Raw genomic sequence first — 20,263 nt, 5'->3', positions numbered from 1 at the left:
TGGACAGAATTTAGAGAGTCAGGAGGTAAGTTACTTGCTGCAGGATTCCTAGTCTCTGATGTGCTCCTGTACTCACAATTATATATATGGCTAGTCCAGTTCACTCCCAGAATGTTAATTAACTAGAAACTGAACTGACTAGCCATATATATAATTGTGGGTACGGGAGCACATCAGAGACTAGGAATCCTGCAGCAAGTAACTTACGTCCTGACTCTCTAAATTCTGTCCACTGTGTACGAGGAGCAAGTAAGAAACATAATGCCACAGTCCCCACTTGCCTTGAAGAGCACAGCTTAAAGAAGCTCAACACTCCCACAGTGTTAATGGTGGGGGATTCAGTGATGGTAATGCCACTGAATGTCAAAGGCAATGGTCAGATTCTCTGCAGTTGGAAATGGTCATTACTAGCACTTGTGCACCTTGAATGTTACTTGCCACTTGTTGGCCGAAGCCTGGACATTATCCAGGTTTAGTTGCTTCTGACTATGGACTGCTTCAGTGTTTGAGGAGTTGTGAATGGTGTTGAACACTGCGCAATCATCGACAAACATTCATTGATGAAGTAGCTGAAGATGTTTGGGCATAGAAGACTACCCTGAGGAACTTACGCAGAGAAAAAAAATGAGGTACGCAGGAAAACTGGCCAAAAATATAAAGGAGGATAGTAAAAGCTTTTTTAGGTATGTGAAAAGAAAAAAATGTTTTTGGCTAAAATTGGGCCCTTGAAGACAGAAATGGGTGAATTTATTATGGGGAACAAGGAAATGGCAGAAGAGTTGAATAGGTACTATGGATCTGTCTTCACTAGGGAAGACACAAGCAATCTCCCAGATATAATAGCGGCTGAAGGACCTAGAGTAATGGATGATCTGAAGGAAATTTATATTAGGCAGGAAATGGTGTTGGATAGACTGTTAGGTCTGAAGGCTGATAAGTCCCCAGGATGGTCTGCATCCCAGGGTACTTAAGGAGGTGGCTCTAGAAATCATGGAAGCATTGGTAATCATTTTTCAATGTTCTATAGATTCAGGATCAGTTCCTGCAGATTGGAGGGTGGCTAATGTTGTGCCACTTTTCAAGAAAGGAGTGAGAGAGAAAACAGAGAATTATAGACCGGTTAGCCTGACGTCAGTGGTGGGAAAGATGCTGGAGTCAATTATAAAAGATGAAATTACGACTCATTTGGATAGCAGTAACAGGAAAGGTCAGAGTCAGCATGGATTTACGAAGGGGAAATCATGCTTGACTAATCTTCTGGAATTTGAGGATGTATCTACGAAAATGGACAAGGGAGAACCAGTGGATGTAGTGTACCTGGGCTTTCAGAAAGCCTTTGATAAAGTCCCGCATAGGAGATTGGTGAGCAAAATTAGGGCACATGGTATTGGGGACAAAATACTGACTTGGACTGAATATTGGCTGGCTGACAGGAAGCAAAGGGTAGTGGTAAACGGGTCCCTTTCAGAATGGCAGGCAGTGACCAGTGGGGTACCATAAGGTTCGGTGCTGGGACCGCAGCGGTTTACAATATACAATAATGATATAGATGAAGGCATTAAAAGTAATATTAGCAAATTTGCTGCCTTGGTGGCAGTGTGAAATGTGAGGAGGATGTTGAGAATACAGAGTGACTTCGACAGGCTAGGTGAGTGGACGGATGCATGGCAGATGCAGTTTCATGTGGATAAATGTGTGGTTATCCACTTTGGTGGCAAGAACAGGAAGGCAGATTACTATCTCAATGGAGTCAAGTTAGGTAAAGGGGAAGTACAATGAGATGTAGGTGTTCCTGTACATCAGTCAATAAAAGCAAGCATGCAGGTACAACAGGCAGTGAAGAAAGCTAATGGCATGCAGGCCTTCATAACAAGAGGAATTGAGTATAGGAGCAAAGAGGTCCTTCTGCAGCTGTTCAGGGCCCTGGTGAGACTGCACCTGGAGTATTGTGTGCAGTTTTGGTCTCCAAATTTGAGGAAGGACATTCTTCCTATTAGGGGAGTGCAGTGTAGGTTCACGAGGTCAATTCCCGGAATGGTGGGACTATCATATGTTGAAAGATTGGAGCAACTGGGCTTGTATACACTTGAGTTTAGAAGGATGAGAGGGGATCTGATTGAGACGTATAAGATTGTTAAGGGATTGGACACTCTGGAGGGGAAGCATGTTTCTGCTGATGGATGAGTCCAGAACTAGAGGACACAGTTTAAAAATAAGGGGTAGGTCATTTAGAACAGAGTTGAGGAGAAACTTCTTCACCCAGAGTGTGGTGGATATAAGGAATGCTCTGCCCCAGAGGGCAGTGGAGGCCAACTCTCTGGATACTTTCAAGAAAGAGATGGATAGATCTCTCAAAGATAGTGGAATCAAGGGTTATGGGGATAAGGCAGGAACAGGATACTGATTGTGGATGATCAGCCATGATCACAATGAATGGTGATGCTGGCTCAAAGGGCCGAATGGCCTACTCCTGCACCTATTGTCCAACTCCTGCAGTGATGTCCAGGAGCAGAGATGACGGACCTCAAATCACAACCATTTTCCTTTGTGCTATGACTTATTTCAACCAGTGAACAGATTCCCTCTGATTTGAATTGACTTGAATTGACTTTGAATTGAGGTAAAAAGTGACCTTGATATCAGGGGTAGTCACTCTCACTTTGCCTCTGGATTTCAGGTCTTGTCCACATTGGTCCAAGACTGTATTTTGTGTTAGTAAGCAATTTATTGCTAAGCAAGTGCTGCTTGTTGGCATTGTTGATTACTCTTCCCGTCACATAACTGATTATCAAGGCTAGACTGTACGATGGAGCATTAATTGGTCAGGTTACACTGTCTTACTTTTTACGTACACGTGCATATCTGGACAATTTTCCATGTTGTCTATCTACTTGGCACTTCTGGATGAAGATGTTGCAAATGCTTCAGCCTTACTTTTGTAATTACATACTGGGCTCTCCACCATCATTGTGGAGGGCAATATTCATGTAGTGTGCTCCACAAATGAGTGAGCTGCTTAACATGCACCATTGCTCGTGACTGGATTATACTGGCTGCAGAGCTTCAATCTGATCGGTTGTTTGTGGAATTAGGTGTGGTTATAGCTGTATTGTAGCTTCACAAGATTGATTTATCATTTTTAGGAGTGCCTGGCATTGCTCCTGGCATGCCCTCTTACATGCTTCATTGATCCAGGATTAATCTCCCTGGCTTTATAGTAATGGTAAAGCAGGAGATGTACCATGCAGATATGAGATCGCACAGTGCATTTGAGTATATTTGCACAGCTGCTGATGCCCCAGTCTTAGTTGCTAGATCAGTGTGAAGTTTGTCCTATTTAGTACTGTGATAGTAGCTCATAACGCATTGGAGGTATCCTTGTTTAGAAATGGCCCATCTTCATATTGAGGGTACCTCCAAAAGCAACTAAGACTGGGCATTTGAGGTGCTTTGGGGCATCAGCAGCAGTGCAAATATACTCAAATGCACTGTGCGATCTCATATCTCCATGGTACGTCTCCTGCTCTATCATTACTATAAAGCCTGGGAGATTAATCCTGGATCAATGAAGAGTGCAGGAGGGCTTGCCCGGAGCAATATCAGGCACTCCTAAAAATGAGGCATGGTGGTCACTCTTACTGATATTAATATGGACACATGCACTGCGATAGGCAGATTGATGAGGATGAGATCAAATATGCTTTTCCTTCATGTTGGTCCCTCACAGCATACCACAGACCCAATCTTGCAGCCATGTCCTTTAGAATTCAACCAGCTACGTAAGTAATAGTGCTGCTGCATGACCGTTTGGTGATGGATATTGAAATTCCCCCAAACAGAATATATTCTGCGCCCTTGCCACGTCAGCGTTTCCTATAAGTGTTGTTCAACACAGAGGGGCATTGATTCATCAGCTGATGGATGGTGGTTCATGGTAATCAGAAGGTGGTATCCTTTATCATGTTTGATGCCATGACACTTCATGGGATCATGAATCAATCACAGCAACTCCCTCCCTAATAAGTACCACTGTACCATCAACTCTTCTGTTCTGCTGGCTGGCCAGGACATACCACGGGAATGGTAATGATGGATTCTGGGACATTTGCAGGTATAATTCCTTGATTGTCACAATGTCAGGCAGTTGGCTTGACTAACATACGAAGCAGCTCTCCCAATTTGACACTAGTTCCCAGACACTATGAGGATGTTGTAAGGCCAAAAAGAGTTTAATTTGTTGTTAGTTCTGATTCCTAGAGCAAATCCAAGTGTCCATCTTGTTTCATTCCTTGTCTGAGATTTTTTAAGCCGTTTGATACAACTGGGTGGCTTGCTAGGCCATTATAGGAGAGTTGTTAAGAGTAAAGCACATTACATTTGTCGAGTCATGTGTAGTCCAGGACAACAGTCTTCCTTCCTAAAGGGCATTTGTGAACCAGATTGTTTTTTATGATAATTGGACTTAGCCTTCATTGGAAACTTAATCGCAGATTTTTATTTGAGTTCAAATTTCACCATGTGACGTGGTGGGATTCAGACAGTTCCCCAGAACATTACCCGGATTTTTGAATGACTAATTCAGCAACAATACAACTATGCCATCACTCCTCCATGCCGATTTTACACTGAAATGACTGATAAATTGTGAAGCTGATTGTTAGGTTGTTATCCATAGGGTCTGGGGCTGAATGTGTGGTTGTTTATGAGGTAGTCAATTGTGAAGTAAACCGTACACTCAAGGTGGTGCTAAGGAAGAAAAGTTTCCGAATAAAGATCAATGAAATGGAAGAAATTGTCACATGTGACTGCTGAAGGTCAGGGAAATGTGGTGGTTGGGAGAAAATACACAAAAAAAATTAGAGAATTAGAATGAGATCAGATTGGTCACCTGTGTGGGAGAAGGGAACTAACAGAATGGACCAGCTGTATACATGCAAAACAGGTATTAAGTTTGGTGAAACCACTGAATTCATCTGTATCTCCAGCACATCTAACCTGAGCTGTTTGCTGTACGTCAAGTAAAGTCATGGAGTCACACAGCATGGAGATCCAAGCCTCTCAGTTTCTGATCATTATTGGTTACCTTGCGGGGTACTCTGTAGCTGATGGGCACAATGGAGTTCTCAGTGAGCTGCAATACTCGAATTACTTCACACGACATCACATCCAGCGCAAGTTTGGGCACCATTGCAACACCCTTGGACTTCAACTCTGTCAGGCATTGATTCACTAGAGATGTACAAAAAGTTACAATAAGACCAAAGGCAGGCAGAGTCTGACAATGCATGGATAGTGAGGTGGAAGATGGTGAGAATTGAATTTTTTAATAAAACAGCAATTCCGCTGCAACCAATACATTGGAATCAGTCATAACCCACAGCACAATTGGTGGGTAGGTGCAAGAACGTAAAAGTGGAGGATTACAAAGGTGCTGAGAGAGAGAGAGATTCAGGAGCTAATCATTCCCAACGAATCAACTTTACCTTGGGTTAAAGTGGCCTCTGGAGTGCACACTTCAAAGCAATGTAGAGCGTTATCACCCTGCATGGAAGAATAAAGAGGTGTCAATGGAGCACTGTTTTACATAATTTGACTCAATACACAGACAAATGTGTGTGCGACACATGTACAAATTGGTACCATTACCATTAACCTCTCACACTGCAAATAAAATGAAGATGATATGAATTTCCAGGGCTTGGACAATGGAATAAATTTTACTCCACACCTCTCCCACTTAAGCAACTGTAAGAGAATCCTTCTCCTGGTTACGGAGTCACTGCTGCAGAAAGATACCAGTCACGAAAACGGAAGAACATGGCAAATACAAGTCAGTAATTCAACCCCTGCTCTGCCATTGCAAAAAGTAATGACTGACTGGGTCTGGGCCTCAACTCTATCTTTTGCCTGCTTCTCTCTCCTTAAACCCCAAACCCAGGATCGTATGACTCTCTTATAGATGAAACAATTGCCGACCACAGTCATGCATACCTTCAAAGATCCAGCATCCACTGCTGACAGGGGTACAGCATTCCAAAGATTAACAGCTCTCTGAGAGAAGAAACTCTACCCCCTCTTTTTAATTGGAGATGGTTCACAAGTAAACTGTGACCCTAGTTCTAGATTCCACCACAAGGAGAACATTCTCTCTGCACCCAACCTGTCAAACTCCTTCAGAAAGTTATGTTTTAAATAGATTACCACTCAATTTTCTAAACTCTAATTAACATGAACATACAAAACAGGAGATGTAGGCTATTCACAGAACATAGAAAAGTACAGCACAGTACAGGTCCTTCGGCCCATGATGTTGTGCCGTGGAATAATCCTAATCCAAAAATAAAATAACCTAACCTACATTCCCCTCAATTCACTGCTGTCCATGTTCATGTCCAGCAGTTGCTTAAATGTCACAAATGACTCTGCTTCCATGACTTCCACTGGCAAAGTATTCCATGCGCTCACAACTCTCTGGGTGAAGAACCTCCCTCTGACATCTCCTCTATACCTTCCTCCTAACACCTTAAAACTATGACCCCTCATGGCAGTCAATCCTGCCCTGGGGGAAAGTCTCTGGCTATCGACTCTATCCATGCCTCTCAATACCTTGTACACCTCAATCAGGTCACCTCTCTTCCTCCTTCTCTCCAGAGCGAAAAGTCCGAGCTCAGTCAACCTCTCCTCATTAGACAAGCCCTCCAGTCCAGAATGGACCAGTTGTATACATGCAAAACAGGTATTAAGTTTGGTGAAACCACTGAATTCATCTGTATCTCCACCACATCGGCTGGTAAAGCATCCTGGTAAACGTCCTTTGCACCCTCTCCAAAGCCTAAACATCTTTCCTATAATAGGGTGACCAGAACTGGACACAATATTCCAAGTGTGGTCTCACCAGGGTTTTGTAGAGCTGCAGCATAACCTCGCGGCTCTTAAACTCAATCCCCCTGTTAATGAAAGCCAAATGCTTTCTTAACAACCTTATCCACTTGGGTGGCAACTTTGAGGGAGCTATGCACTTGAATACCAAGATCCCGCTGTTCCTCCACACTGCCGAGAATCCTGCCTTTAATCCTATGTTCAGCATTTAAGTTCGACTTTCCAAAATGCATCACTTCGCATTTATCCAGGTTGAATTCCATCTGCCATTTCTCAGCCCAGCTCTGCATTCTGTCAATGTCTCGCTGAAGCCTGCAATAGCCCTCGATACAATCAACGGCACCTCCAACCTTTGTGTCATCAGCAAACATACTAACCCACCCCTCAACCTCCTCATTCAAGTCGTTTATAAAAACTACAAAGAGCAGAGGCACAAGAACAGAGCCCTGCGGGACACCACTCAGCACTGACCTCCAGGCAGAATACTTATCATCTACAACCACTCCCTGCTTCCTGTCAGCCAACCAATTCTGAATCCAGACAGCCAAATCACCCTGTATCCCATACCTCCTGACTTTATGAATGAGCCTGCTGTGGGGAACCTTATCAAATCCCTTGAAGTCCATGTACACCACATCTACTGCTCGACCCTCGTCAACCTGTCTCGTGACATCTGCCTGTCCAAATAGTTTTGCCATTTAAAAAGATCATGGTCAAACTGATTATGGCTCAACTCCACATGACAAACCTACCCCAGATAACCCTTTACTCATTGTCGAAACTTTATCTACCTGCGTTAAAAATATTCAAGGCTCTTCCTCTACTATTTTCATACACAGACCCTCAGATATGATACTAACAAACCCCTCCCTTTCTACCAAGCAAACAAATTCCCATCTCCATCTAAAATATGTAAATCCTTTTTTAAAAAATCATGTCCTTCCAACAAGAATATATGTCCTTTCAGCTTCCACTCTTTCAAGTACTTTAAAAATCAATGTTTCACAAGATTGTGTCTCATTGTTCTAAACTCCAATGCTGCAGGCCTAACCTGTCCAGCCTTTTTCATAAGATTAGCCCCTCTCCCGCCCATCTCAGAGATCGGTTGAGTGAACCTTCTCTGATCTGCTTCTAATACATTTATATCCTTTCTTAAAGAAACTGACCAAAATTGTACACAGTATTCCAGATGTGATCCATGAAGCTCTTGTGCAAAGAAAAATTACATTTATATTTCATTGCCCTTGAAATAACTTACAACATTCAATTTACCTTTCTAATCATTTTATACCTGTCTACTATTTTTTGATTCATATTAGACATCCAAATCTTCTGTACTCCAGAACTGTGTCATCTATCTCAACTTAAATAATATGCTGTTTTTCTATTCTTCCTGCCAAAGTGGAAAAGTTCTTTTTTCCCCATATTCTACTCCATTTACCAACTTTTGCTGACTCACTTAACCTATTCTGTATCCCTTTGCAGACATTTTATGTCCTCTTCACAACTCACTTTCAGTCCTATTTTTGCAGTTGACCAACTGCATTTGCCAGAACCTTTAGAGACATTCTCACTTGATGATGACAGCACTGACGCCTTGTCTACAGGACAGCCAGAGAGCTAGGAGTAAAAGCTCAGTTCTTTCTCCAGGAGAAACCAAAGTGTTAGAATCATCCTCCTCATTATCTTCACCTGGACCAGACACTTATTATTCAGGTGAGTGCTATGGAAGCTCCTACCTGCAAAGTAGGGTGAGTGGTTAGCAGTGGGAATTCAGAAATGTAGGAAATTGCTGCCTTTACATTAACCTAACTTTTAAAAATCTAAGATTTAACTGCAGATGATTCTGTCTTCATAGAAGCTGATCTTACATGTGCTCTGACCATTGCTGATAGACACGTGATGTTTTTCAATCAAATATGCCTTAAAAGTAAAACTTCTGAGATTTATTAAGACTGCAGGCAACAAAATTCTGATATAGGAGTACTGGTCTCAGTGACATCAAACAAAAAGCAAATAACTGCAGATGCTGGAACGCCAAAATAAAAGACAGAATTTGATAAATTCCTCTGAAGATCCGATAGTATCTGCAGAGATAGAAACAGAGCTGGTGTTTCAGGTCAATAGTATGTCATCAGAAATAGAAATTGAAGAAAATATAACAGCTCAAGTAATTCCAACTGCAGAATTGAGTGAAAGGTCAAAACAAAAGATCTAATTTGGACTGCCAGACTAGAGATTCAACCACTATTACAAGGTGCAAGGCACTATTACAAGGTGCAAGATGATCATGAGTCAAACAAGACAAAAGATCAGTTTGTGGAGATATAAATGGAAATGGTAAAATCCTGGCCAAGAGCTTCAATCTGTAAACATGAAGACAGATTATGAACTGAAATTGTTGAAACTGCTGTTTTCTGGAAGACCATGGTTGGAAGATGAGATGCTGTTCCTTGAACTTAATTAGAATGATGTTGAAATCTTATTTTTAAAAATATTCGCTTACGTCATACTGTTCAGATATGTTAATACACACCTCTGGAGCAGGTGGAACTTGAACCCAGGTCTCCTGGCTCAAAAGATAGGGACATTGCACTGCAAGAGCTTTTTTTAAAAAAAGTTCTAATTTTTTAAAAATTTAACCTGGTTTTTCTTTTCAAAACCCTATTTTTCTAATCAACCTGTTCAGAGATGTTATTACATACCTCTGGGACTGGTGGGACTTGAACCCATCTTTCTGTTCAGGGGTAGGGACATTATCACTGCGCCACAGGGCTCCTTAACATTTTTTTTCAACTTCTTGTATCTATTCCCTCCAGCTGCATGACAACTGGTTGTTGTTAGGTGTCACCATTAATACTAAGATGACTGCTCAGATTTTAAAATGGAAACAAACTGCTCTGTTTGCAAGTTAGAGAAGGTTAATTTATCATTTAGTTAATTAACATAAAACTTTGCTCAAAAACTCAAACTGGATTGTATTCTGTCCAGATGTTAGCTGATGCTTGTGCAGACACACAGATGCTTGTGATTAATGGCTTACAAGCCAGAGAACCCAGATAATCTCACTCCATCTCATGTGAATCAATACAGACCACAGCAATCGTGATGTTCAATGCTGAAGGGCAGTAGGAATTGAGGGAGGCAGATCCAAATCCTTGATGCTACTACTGATGATGTAAACATATGAACCAACATTTTCCTAGCTACCATCAGTTCTGAGGAAAGGTCACCATATCTGAAACGTTAACTCTGATTTTTCTTCACAGATGCTGCAAGACCTGCTGAGTCTTTCCAGCAACTTCTGTTTTTGTTACTGATTTATAACATCCATACTTATTTCGGTTTTTACTAATATTTGGTAGTTACTGTCTCAAAGTGAGCTCTGGTTCCCTGTTAATTGTGACTGGGGTAGGTGGTGTATTGAATGTTCAATTTCTTCATTCCTATACAACAAGGTTTAGAGCAGTTCTAAAGAAGTGCCACTGGACTCAAAACATTAATTCTGTTTTGTCTCCACAAGTGCTGCCAGACCTGCATAATTTCTGCTTTTGTACAAAATTTAGAGCAGATTGTCTGTCATCGACCCTGAACTGCCTTATTTTCATAGTTCATATTATTCTTATTCTGGTACAGCAGTTGGCCATCATTAGTTTGCAGAACATTCTTCAAATTAATTTGATCATTCTCTAACCAATTTAAACTACTCCCATATTTTTTGACCACGTTGAAGGTCTTTTCGAAAAATCTTTTGAATTTCACCTTACACCACAGACTTTCTCTCTCACATGTACACAAATGTTGAATGGTTCCAGGAATACACTTCAAGTCTTTCCTACAAAGAAATTCATCACTTAATGTTCTGTAACAGAACATAAGTTCATGGTGCTAACTGCAGGTGCAAAACATTTGGAATGATGTCATTGTACAAAGTTTTTAAATGCTATCTTCATACTTAAAACATCCAAGATTAAAACAGGTGACTATCTGTAGAAATTCAAAAGCAAATAATTATTATCTACTTACACTTACATTAATTTCAGAGCTGCATGTTAGAGCGTCTGAAGTGCTTTGTTTATTTCAGGCTTAAGCAGCTGTGTCTATTCGTTAATTCACAAGTTGTTAATGATCAGTTATTCTTGCATTTTAAAATTTGCTGTTTACACCTAATTTGGTCAGATCCTTTTAACTCTGCAGATCTGATCTTTCAGTTACAGAAGTAGAGTGAGATATGATTGAAATCAATCCCTTTAATAGCTGAAAACTGGGAGAGGCAATACTGCTGATCCTCTTGAATGAGATCTTGCATTTATTTTAGGACTCTCAAAATTTCCCAGAGACAGTATTGCAACAGCATCAGTGGAACGGGATGAATCATAGACCCGGAGGGGACCTGCTAACAGGCATTCACTAAACCTGAAGACAGGGAAATAAATAATTGATAGAGAGTTGAAACATATCCATGAGCTCAATGGAGGACCAAAGAAAACCACAAGGCAGACTGCTGAATAAACTAAAGTTGGCAGCTCTCTATAACTTAAAAACAAGTCCTTTCTCTAATACGATGGGCTGCTCTGAAAAGAACATTTTGGCTTTAAATGCTTCCTGGACCATCATTTTTTGCTGGTGCTGCACGCAGCATTGGGAATGATCCTGGTGAATATCACAATCTCAGTGGTGAATAGATAACTTGAGAACAGAAGGCAGACAGAGGGGCAATCCGGGGGTCTCAATATTTGCAACACTGTAATCCTTAGAATAGTCATTATTATATGCTATTCAAATTGTATTGTTTTACTTGAACATGTAAAATCTGTATGATGAATGAGCATTTTATATAATTAGACCAAAAGGCATAGGTGCAGAAGTTGGCCAATCAGTCCATCGAGGCTGCTCCACTGTTCATTGAGATTGTGGCAAATATTATAATCCTGAACTCCACCTTCTTGCCTTTTCAAATTCCTGGATTTTCTAAATAGTTAGCAATCTATCATCTATCTCAGCCTTGAATATACTGAATGACCCTGCTTTGACATCCCTCTGTGATAAGGATTCTACCAACTTGCCACCCTCAGAGAAAGAAAATTCTCCTTGTCTGTAATTAAATGTGTAGCTCATTATTCTGAGGTTCTCTCTTCTGGTCATGGGTTCTCCCACAGGGGAAACAATCTCCCATATCTACCCTATCAAACCTCCTGTGAATCAAAAATGTTTTTAAGGTCTCCTTTCATTTGTCTAAACCACAATGGATACAGGCCCAAGCTAATGATCTTCTCTTCATAAGAAAATCTCTCCAAACTTGGGATCAATGTAGTGAGCCTTCTCTGGATTGTCTCCAATGCCAGTTTACCTTTGCTTAAATAAGGGGACCAAAACTGTTCATGGTATTCCACTTCTAACTAGTGCATAGGATAGGTTCAGCATGACCTCCCTATTCATACGCTGATCTATTTGAAATAAAGACCAACGTTCCATTTGTCTTCTGTATTACCCGCTGAGCTTGCATGCTAGCTTTTTGTGATTCATGCACAACAACTCACAAATCCCTCTGTGCTGTAGCTTTCTACAGTCTTGCCCCATCTAAATAAATTCATCTCTTATTCCTGCCAAAGTGCATAACCTCATATTTTCCACATTATTGTTCCATCTGGCACTCGTTAAACCCATTTGTATCCTCCAGTAGACTTTTTGAATCACCCTCACAACTTGCCTTTCCACCTGTTTTTGTGTCATCTGCAAACCTGGCTATAGTACATTCACTTGCCTTGTCTAAGACATTACTACATATTGTAAATTAATTGTGGCCCCAGCACTCATCTCCGTGGAGCTCTACTGGATGGTTTTCTGTCCTGAAAATGTCCCCTTTATCCTAACTGTCTTCTATTACTTATCTAGTCCTCTATTAATGTTAATATACTATCCCCAATACCATGAGCTCCTATAATGTAGCCTTATCCTTGTTGGATGCCTTCTGAAAATCTAAATATATTATATTCACTAGTTCTCCCATATCCACCTCCTTGCTACCTCCTCAAATGAGTATAATAAACTTTTCAGGGATGAATTCCCCTTCATGAAGCCTTGTTAACTCTGCTTGATTATATTATGTATCACTAAATACTGTACTGTTAAAATCTTTATAATAGACTCAACACTTTGTCAATGACAGATGACGAACTAGCTCATGCTTGTTTAATAGCACTGATTTGGCGTTTATGGTTAGTTTGTGGCTCACTACTGACATGAAAAATAGCTTCCTGTAAAATCTGTTGAACTCTATATCTTCTATTATGGCATTAGTTGCATTCTGATTTCAAGTAGAAATGACCATCCATGAAAATGGCTGACGATGGGATAGCGTAGGGTATGGGCTTAGATTAGTTCACAGTCGGCACAACATCGAGGGCCGAAGGGTCTGTTCTGCGCTGTATTGTTCTATGTTCTATGAAAATCAAGTCATCAATCAGTATGACCTACCTGCCAGATTCTAAAATTCTCTCAAGCAACAAATCTTAAAGGAAAAAGTACCGATTATCATTTGCTTTTTAATATTTTTATATGTAGTATACTGTTAGGTTTCTCTATTCTGTCTCTTGTCCCTTCCTGCTATACTCTTAATCATTATTTCCCTTCTCTTTATTTGTTCATGACATGTGGGCAGCACTAGTTTAGCCAGAATTTACTGCACATCCCCAAATAGCTTGAAGGTGGTGGTGATGGTGGTGGTGAGCTGCCTTCTTGAACTGCCACAATTCTTGGGATGTAAGGACATCCACAGTGCTGTTAGAAAGAGTTGCAGGATTTTGACCCAGTGACAGCAAAGGAACGGCAAAATAGTTCTAAGTTAGGAATGGTGCATGGCTTGGAGGGGAACCCACAAGTGGTGCTGTTCCCATGCATCTACTGCTCTTGCCCTTCTAGATGGTACAGGTTATAAGTTTGGAAGGTGCTGTTTATATAGCATTGGTGCGTCACTGCCTATCTTGTGCATTCTGTACATGATACATCCTGCTGTCACAGCATTGGTCATGAAGGGAATGAATACTCAAGATGGTGGATGGGATGGAAATCAAGTGAGCTGCTTTGACCAGGATGGCATCAAGCTTCCTGACTGCTGTTGGAACTTCTCTCATCCAGACCAGCTAAAAAGGTTTCCATCACACTTCTGGTTTGTGCTTCATAGTCAGTGACCAGGCACTGGGGGAACAGGGGAGTTTCTCAGTCCAGAATTCCTAGCCTCTGAACTGCTCTTTTGGTGACAGCATTTATATAGCTGGTCCAGTATAGTTTCTGGTCAATGACAACCCTCAAAACATTGATAATGTTGGGGTTCAGTGACAGCAATAATAGTGAAAGCCAAGGTGAATGGTTTGATTCTCTCTTATTGCTACTTTGATCGCTTGCTTTGTCTTCTCTAATTAATTTATTAGATCTTCTCATTTTGATCTTTCACACTATGTAGTTTAAATTCCTGTAACAATAGTCCAATCTGGTCAATGTTTCCTTATAAGTAAATCCCTTCATCCCAGAAACTAAACATTGAGCCAATAAATACCAGGTCAGCCCTGCTGGGTGGTTATTTGTATTGGGGTTCAGAAGCCATAGACAGAAGGGACTGGTTGTCAAAAATCTGCAAATCAGATAAATCTGCCCTTCTGTTAGTTTGCAGATTCCTTTGTTGAAGGCTTCAGTTTAGTTGTTCCTTCACTGAAACACATGCATTTAGTCACTATAAACAATTATAAAGGGTGAGGCCATTCAACAATGAAACCAAGGTGCATGTTTTTCATATAAGGCCAAGTGGAAATCTAAAATTGCCTCTTTTGAAACGCCAGTGGATGCTGGAGAATTGGTGCTTGGAAGGGAAATCAAGAGATTGGTTAAGAGTATTGAGGAATATGGAGCAACAGTAAGCAAATGGAGTTGCAGGTCACATGTTCTATGATTAACTAAACACCAGAAAAGGTTCAAAGAACTGAACAGTTCCTTTCTGTTCCTGTATGGAAGTGAAATACAATACACACTCAGCTATTGGCAAAATGGAACACTGGAAGTTTGGAGCAGGGTAACAATTCACAGACAGTCAGAGGGTACAGTATTGAATGTTCTTCTAAAAGCAATGTTTCAATAGCAATAAGATCTGACAAACAGCAAAGTGACAATGAACTGTTTTAGCACCTGCTTTAGCAATGTTGCCCGAGACATACGAATTGCATATCAGGGAGAACTAATTTATTCTTCTTCCGATAGTGTAATCAAATCTTTCCTCTGCCTGCCTGGGCAGATAGGGACTCAGTTTAACATAAATTTTAAAAAAGGAAGTGATGGAGAAATGTCAGCAGATCTGGCAGCATCTGTTGACAGAGAAACAGAGTTAACATTTTGAATCCAATATGGCATGGTCAGATCTGAACTTCAGTTCAGTTTCTCTCAGCATTGAATCATTTTCTCTCTCCAAGAATGCTGCTAGATATGTTGGACTTTTTTCAGTATTTCCTGTTTTAATTTCAGATCTTCAGCATCCACAGTATTTTGTTTTTATTGATGCAGATTAACATCTCATCTGGTAGACAGCACTTCCAACAGTAGTGTTGCCTTCGTACTGTTGTTCCAAAACACTGCTTTTCCACTTTAATAATTCACCAACAGTGCAGCATTCTTTCAGTGTTGCCCTCGGCAGAACAGTGCAACCCCATCCGTCTGGCCATGCAACCCTGCTCCAATACCAAAGTTCAGTGCTCCCTTGGCACCAAACTTCCAATGCTGCAGAGCTTCCTATGCACAGATCCACCAACAATGCAGTGCTTCCTCTGTACTACCCCACCAAAAGTGCAACGCTCACTCAGTAGTGTCCTTCCAATAGTGCAGTACTTCTTCAGTACTCCCCCTCCAGCGCTGCAGTGCTCCCTTAGTATTGCCCTTCCAATAGTGCAGCATGCCTGCAGAATTGGCCCTATAGGAGTACCAAGCCTCTGAGAATGCAGAGCTTCTTTGGGACTGGTGCACCAACAATGCATGACTCACTGTGTGTATATCTCCAACCTGTTATAATTGCTCCTTCCAACAGTGCAGTTCTCCCAGTATTCAGACCCTTGAACAGTGTGCAGTTTTCACAACACTAACCTCGCTAACAGTACAACATTCATATCAGCGGTGGGCAGGACTTGAATCCATACTTTGACTCACTTCCACTGAGCCTTTGTTAAACAATATTTCTTTTCAATTTGTTCCTCTGTAACTTGCAGTTCTAAAATTATATAATTATTATTTGGCCAGTGTTGCTGATTTCCAGATCACCAAACTGAAAGGTGTTGCAACTATCAGCTGCCCTCAGAATTCAGTCACTTCAACCAGACTAAGTTGCATGGGCTTGTTGTTGCCTCGTATCTCCATCTTGGTTGATGTCATTATCCCATGATGAAATGGTATGATTTGTAACTTTTATCTGTTTATTTTCTGCAGTTTTGGTTTCCTTACTTAAGGAAGAATATTCTTGCCACTGAGTGAGTCCTTTGAAGATTAGTCAATCTGATCTGTGGGAATGCATGACTTTACTATGAGGAGCAATTCCAAAGATGACGTATACTCTCTAGCATTTAGAATGATGGGTGATCTCATGAAGCGTACAGATCTTGCAAATCTGGACAGAGTAGGATGCTTCCTTTGTTTGGGATTGTGGGGGGGGAGGGGGGCTGGACGGTCTAGAATCAGCGACACAGTCTATCAATATAAGAAAATCCATCTAAGACTGAGATGAGGATGCATTACTTCAAGCAGGGAATTTTTAGAATTCTGTAAGAGGGGTACAGAAATCAATTATTGAGTATTTTCAAGATAGAGGTCGTTAGATTTCTCAATATTAAAGATACCAGGGAATATGGGATTAGTGCAGGAAAACAGTATTGAGACAGCAGATCTGCCTTGACCTACTTGAATGTGGAGCAGGCTCATGGGGCAAAATGACTTCCTCCTATTCCTATTTCCCACTTTCCAATGAAAGTGTTAAGAAAAGCCAACTCCAAACATCAGTTTCCACCTGGAGCATGATATCATTACTACTCACCTTTCCAGCAAGGATCAGCAACCCAGAATCCGCATCATATAACGGGATCAGTGATCTGGGGATTAGAAAGAGAGAGAGAGAGAGAGCACTCATCAGAATCACAATTCACAGCTTCAGTGCAACATGCAGAATCATAACTCTGCTTTCCAATACCACTGACCTCACAAACAATTTCTGTCTGTAAAGTGGAGGGAAGAACTAGCCCAGATTCCTTTGATTTGTTTCTTCCTCCTCTGTTTATCTCATTGAGGAGTGGAGCAGACCTGATGGGTTGAATGGCCTACTTCTGTTCCTATCCCTTAAGACATCTCTGCACATAAGCCTTGTTCCAGTGCACAGCATTACTACAACTAGTTTTCAGACCGAAACATGTGGTCACAGCCACAATGGGAAACATGAGAAATGGACTGTATCAGATTAGAATGACTCTCACTTCCAACAGAGGGCAGACATTGTCTGTGTAATATTGGAGAATACAGGATACCCAAAAACTTAGGATAACTAAGAGAATGGGTAGGCAAAAAGGGGGAGAAACATGGCAAGAAGGGTTGTCATAGGGAGGCGGGGGTCATGGGGAGATAGAGGTGGTCACAGAAGAGTTGGGGCTAAAGGGAGACTGGGGGTCAAGGCAGTAAATGGGGAATGCAAAAGGAGAACAGTAGAAACATAAGGACAGCAGGACAAACACAGGTCGGGGAGCAGGGTAGGCTACAGTGGAGGACATGAAGAGGAGCCTTTGGGGAAGTGTGCGACAAATAGAGAAATTAGGTTAGGTGCAGAGGATGACAGGGTGACAGGAAGAATATGGAAGGAGGATCAAGCGGCAGGAAGAAAGTGGTGGGGAAGCTGCGGTTGGAACACAGGGAGGGTAAAGTGAGGAGTGGAAAAGGGAAGTGTAGGGAATGTAAGAATGTAGACAACTGTATTGAACAGGGGTGGAAGATTTGAGACTTCCACCACCAAAAGCTCTGACTGGATTCAAACTGAAATCTTTTCACTTTGAACCATTTAAACGCTGACTCCCAGGAAGTGATTTGGCTCCAATCTATATCTTGTCATTTTATTTGGAGTCTCACATTTGGAGTTTCTGGACAATCAGAGCTGACAGCCCACCCCCTGCTTTCACTCTCAGCTCTCCATGCAAACAAAAGACTGAGCAGTTCCCACACAGCATATTTACATGTTCAACCTCCAGCCTTCCCACACTGGCAGTCACACAAGGCTCTGGCAATATCCCAGAAAGCATAAAATATCCAAACAAATCTTAAGTAACACACTGTACACCCGCCCTTCATTCACTCTATATGGTGAAAAAGACAACAGAGATTTGAAAAGCTGGAATGGGGTCTGGGAAGTGATCCCTTCACTAAACTTCATGTAAACACAACGCTGACATCATGCATCTCATGGCAACACTTCATGTGAAAGTATACAGATTAAATTTGATCAAACTGGAACTGCACAAATCTAAATCATACCCCCAGGATCAGAGTTCCTGTCTATTTGTATGTGAAACTAATGTTAAATTAAAGCAGCCAAACTGCAAATAAAAATGAACAAGCTACATTTCGTGCCTAACTCCCCAAATCCAACAGCAATATGTGTTGAATATAGAGCAACTTAAACAAAGCAAAATATTGGTTCAGAACTCAATACTTGACAATATTTCAGTCCGTGTACAATAGGGTGTTCAATGTGGGCTGTATGTACAACTCCTGTCTCCGAGTCAAATGACAGTGATTTTAAATCCCACTCCAGGCAGTGAGCAAGTGAAGTTTACAGAGCTGTCAGAGCATTAGTGCTGAGAGATTGCTGGAGGGTCAGTAGTGAGAAAATATTGCATTGTCAGAATGACAGCACTGAAGGAGTGCTCACGAGAAGGGCAGCAACAAGGGAGAGATGCACTGTCAAATTTGTCTTCTTTTGGTTGAGAAGTTAACCTAAGAATTCCATTTGCTCAATGGTAATGGAACAGATAGTGGATTGGTTAATATAAAACAATCAGATTTGGCTTAAATTGGCTAATTTCAGGATAGTAAACTGTAACTAGTGACGGAGCCTCAACTATTTATATTTTATATTCAGGATTTGGGTGAAGGAGCCAAATGAACTGTGGCCAAAATTGCTGATAATATAAAGTGGCAAAACAAATTATGAGGACAATGAAAAGAGCCAATAAAGGGATTTAGATCTGCAGGAAATTGGCAGACGTGGAGTAAAATGTGGAAAACTGAGAGGAATGGAAAAGCAGAAAGTGATTTAAATGGAGAAACACTGTGGAATGCTGTGGTACACAGCAAAATGGGTGTCCTTTTACACTAATCACAAAACTCAGCATGAGGGTACAGCAAGCAACTACGAAAGCAAACTCAAATGTTGCCCTTCGCTGTAGGGATAAAGGAATATAAAATTAGGGAAATCTTGTAACATTTATGCAGCAATGGTGAGACTCTATACAGAGTATTCTGTACAGTTTTTATCCTCATATTTAAAGACAATATAGTTTCTCCAGTAACATTGAGAAGAAATTCATTAGATTGATTTCTGGGATGAAGGGTATTATCTTACGAGCAGATTGGAGTTTAGAAGAATCACATGTAATTGTGTTATTGAAACAAAATTTTGAGTATGCTGCCACACAATTCTGGCTGACCAGGAAACTCTCCCTGGGATGTGGTAGTCTCTGGCTAAGCAAGCATCTATTGCTTATCTCTAATTGCCCTCAAGGAAGTGATGGCGAACTACTGTCTTGAAATGCTACAGTCCTTGGGATGCAAGTTCAACCACAGCACTGTCAGGGATGTACTTAATATACAAACATAAAAATTGGGCTCATATGGGGACCATTTATTTGGCTTGAGCCCGCTGCACCATTCAGTAAGAACACGGCTGATCCTTTTGTGCTGGATATTCCACTTTCCCATTCATCTCCAATTACCTTTTATTCCCTTGGCCTATCAGGATCTACCTGTGCCTTAAAAGCACTCAATAACACTGCCTCAATCAACTGCTTTCTGAGGCAGAGTATTCTAAAGTCACACAATCCTGAAATCAAAATTCTTACCTGCCCTAAAAGTATAAAACATTATTTGAAAACAATGCACCTTAGTTCTGAAGTCACCCATAATAAGAAACATCCTTTTCACATCCAGCTTTTTACGTTTGTTCAGAATCTTATATACTGCAATTAAGTCACCCTCACTCTTCTAAACTGCAGTGGAAATGAGCCCAGTCTGTTCAATCTTTTCTCTTAAGACAACGTCATAAAGATCTAGTAAAACTCTAACAAAGACTGTGGTTATGCCACTTGTTACTGCCTGC

The 20,263-nt window shown here is 41.1% G+C and overlaps 1 protein-coding gene across 1 annotated transcript in view; it reads right to left on the bottom strand.

The window, feature by feature from the left end:
• The window catches only part of coro7 (coronin 7), a 146,127-nt gene that overhangs the window by 22,810 nt on the left and 103,054 nt on the right, over positions 1 to 20,263 (bottom strand). Inside the window, exons 10-12 of the mRNA XM_048552707.2 lie at positions 16,943 to 16,997; positions 5,484 to 5,541; positions 5,084 to 5,229 (exon numbers count right to left, since the gene is read on the bottom strand). Of these exons, the coding sequence (XP_048408664.1) occupies positions 5,084 to 5,229; positions 5,484 to 5,541; positions 16,943 to 16,997 (259 nt within the window). The remainder of the gene's footprint in view (positions 1 to 5,083; positions 5,230 to 5,483; positions 5,542 to 16,942; positions 16,998 to 20,263) is intronic.

This window comes from Stegostoma tigrinum, chromosome 23 (assembly GCF_030684315.1).
Source record: "Stegostoma tigrinum isolate sSteTig4 chromosome 23, sSteTig4.hap1, whole genome shotgun sequence".
Classification (NCBI taxonomy): Eukaryota; Metazoa; Chordata; class Chondrichthyes; order Orectolobiformes; family Stegostomatidae; genus Stegostoma; species Stegostoma tigrinum.
The sequence above is the reverse complement of the archived record's forward strand: the minus strand, read 5'-3'. Positions and strand labels throughout refer to the sequence as shown.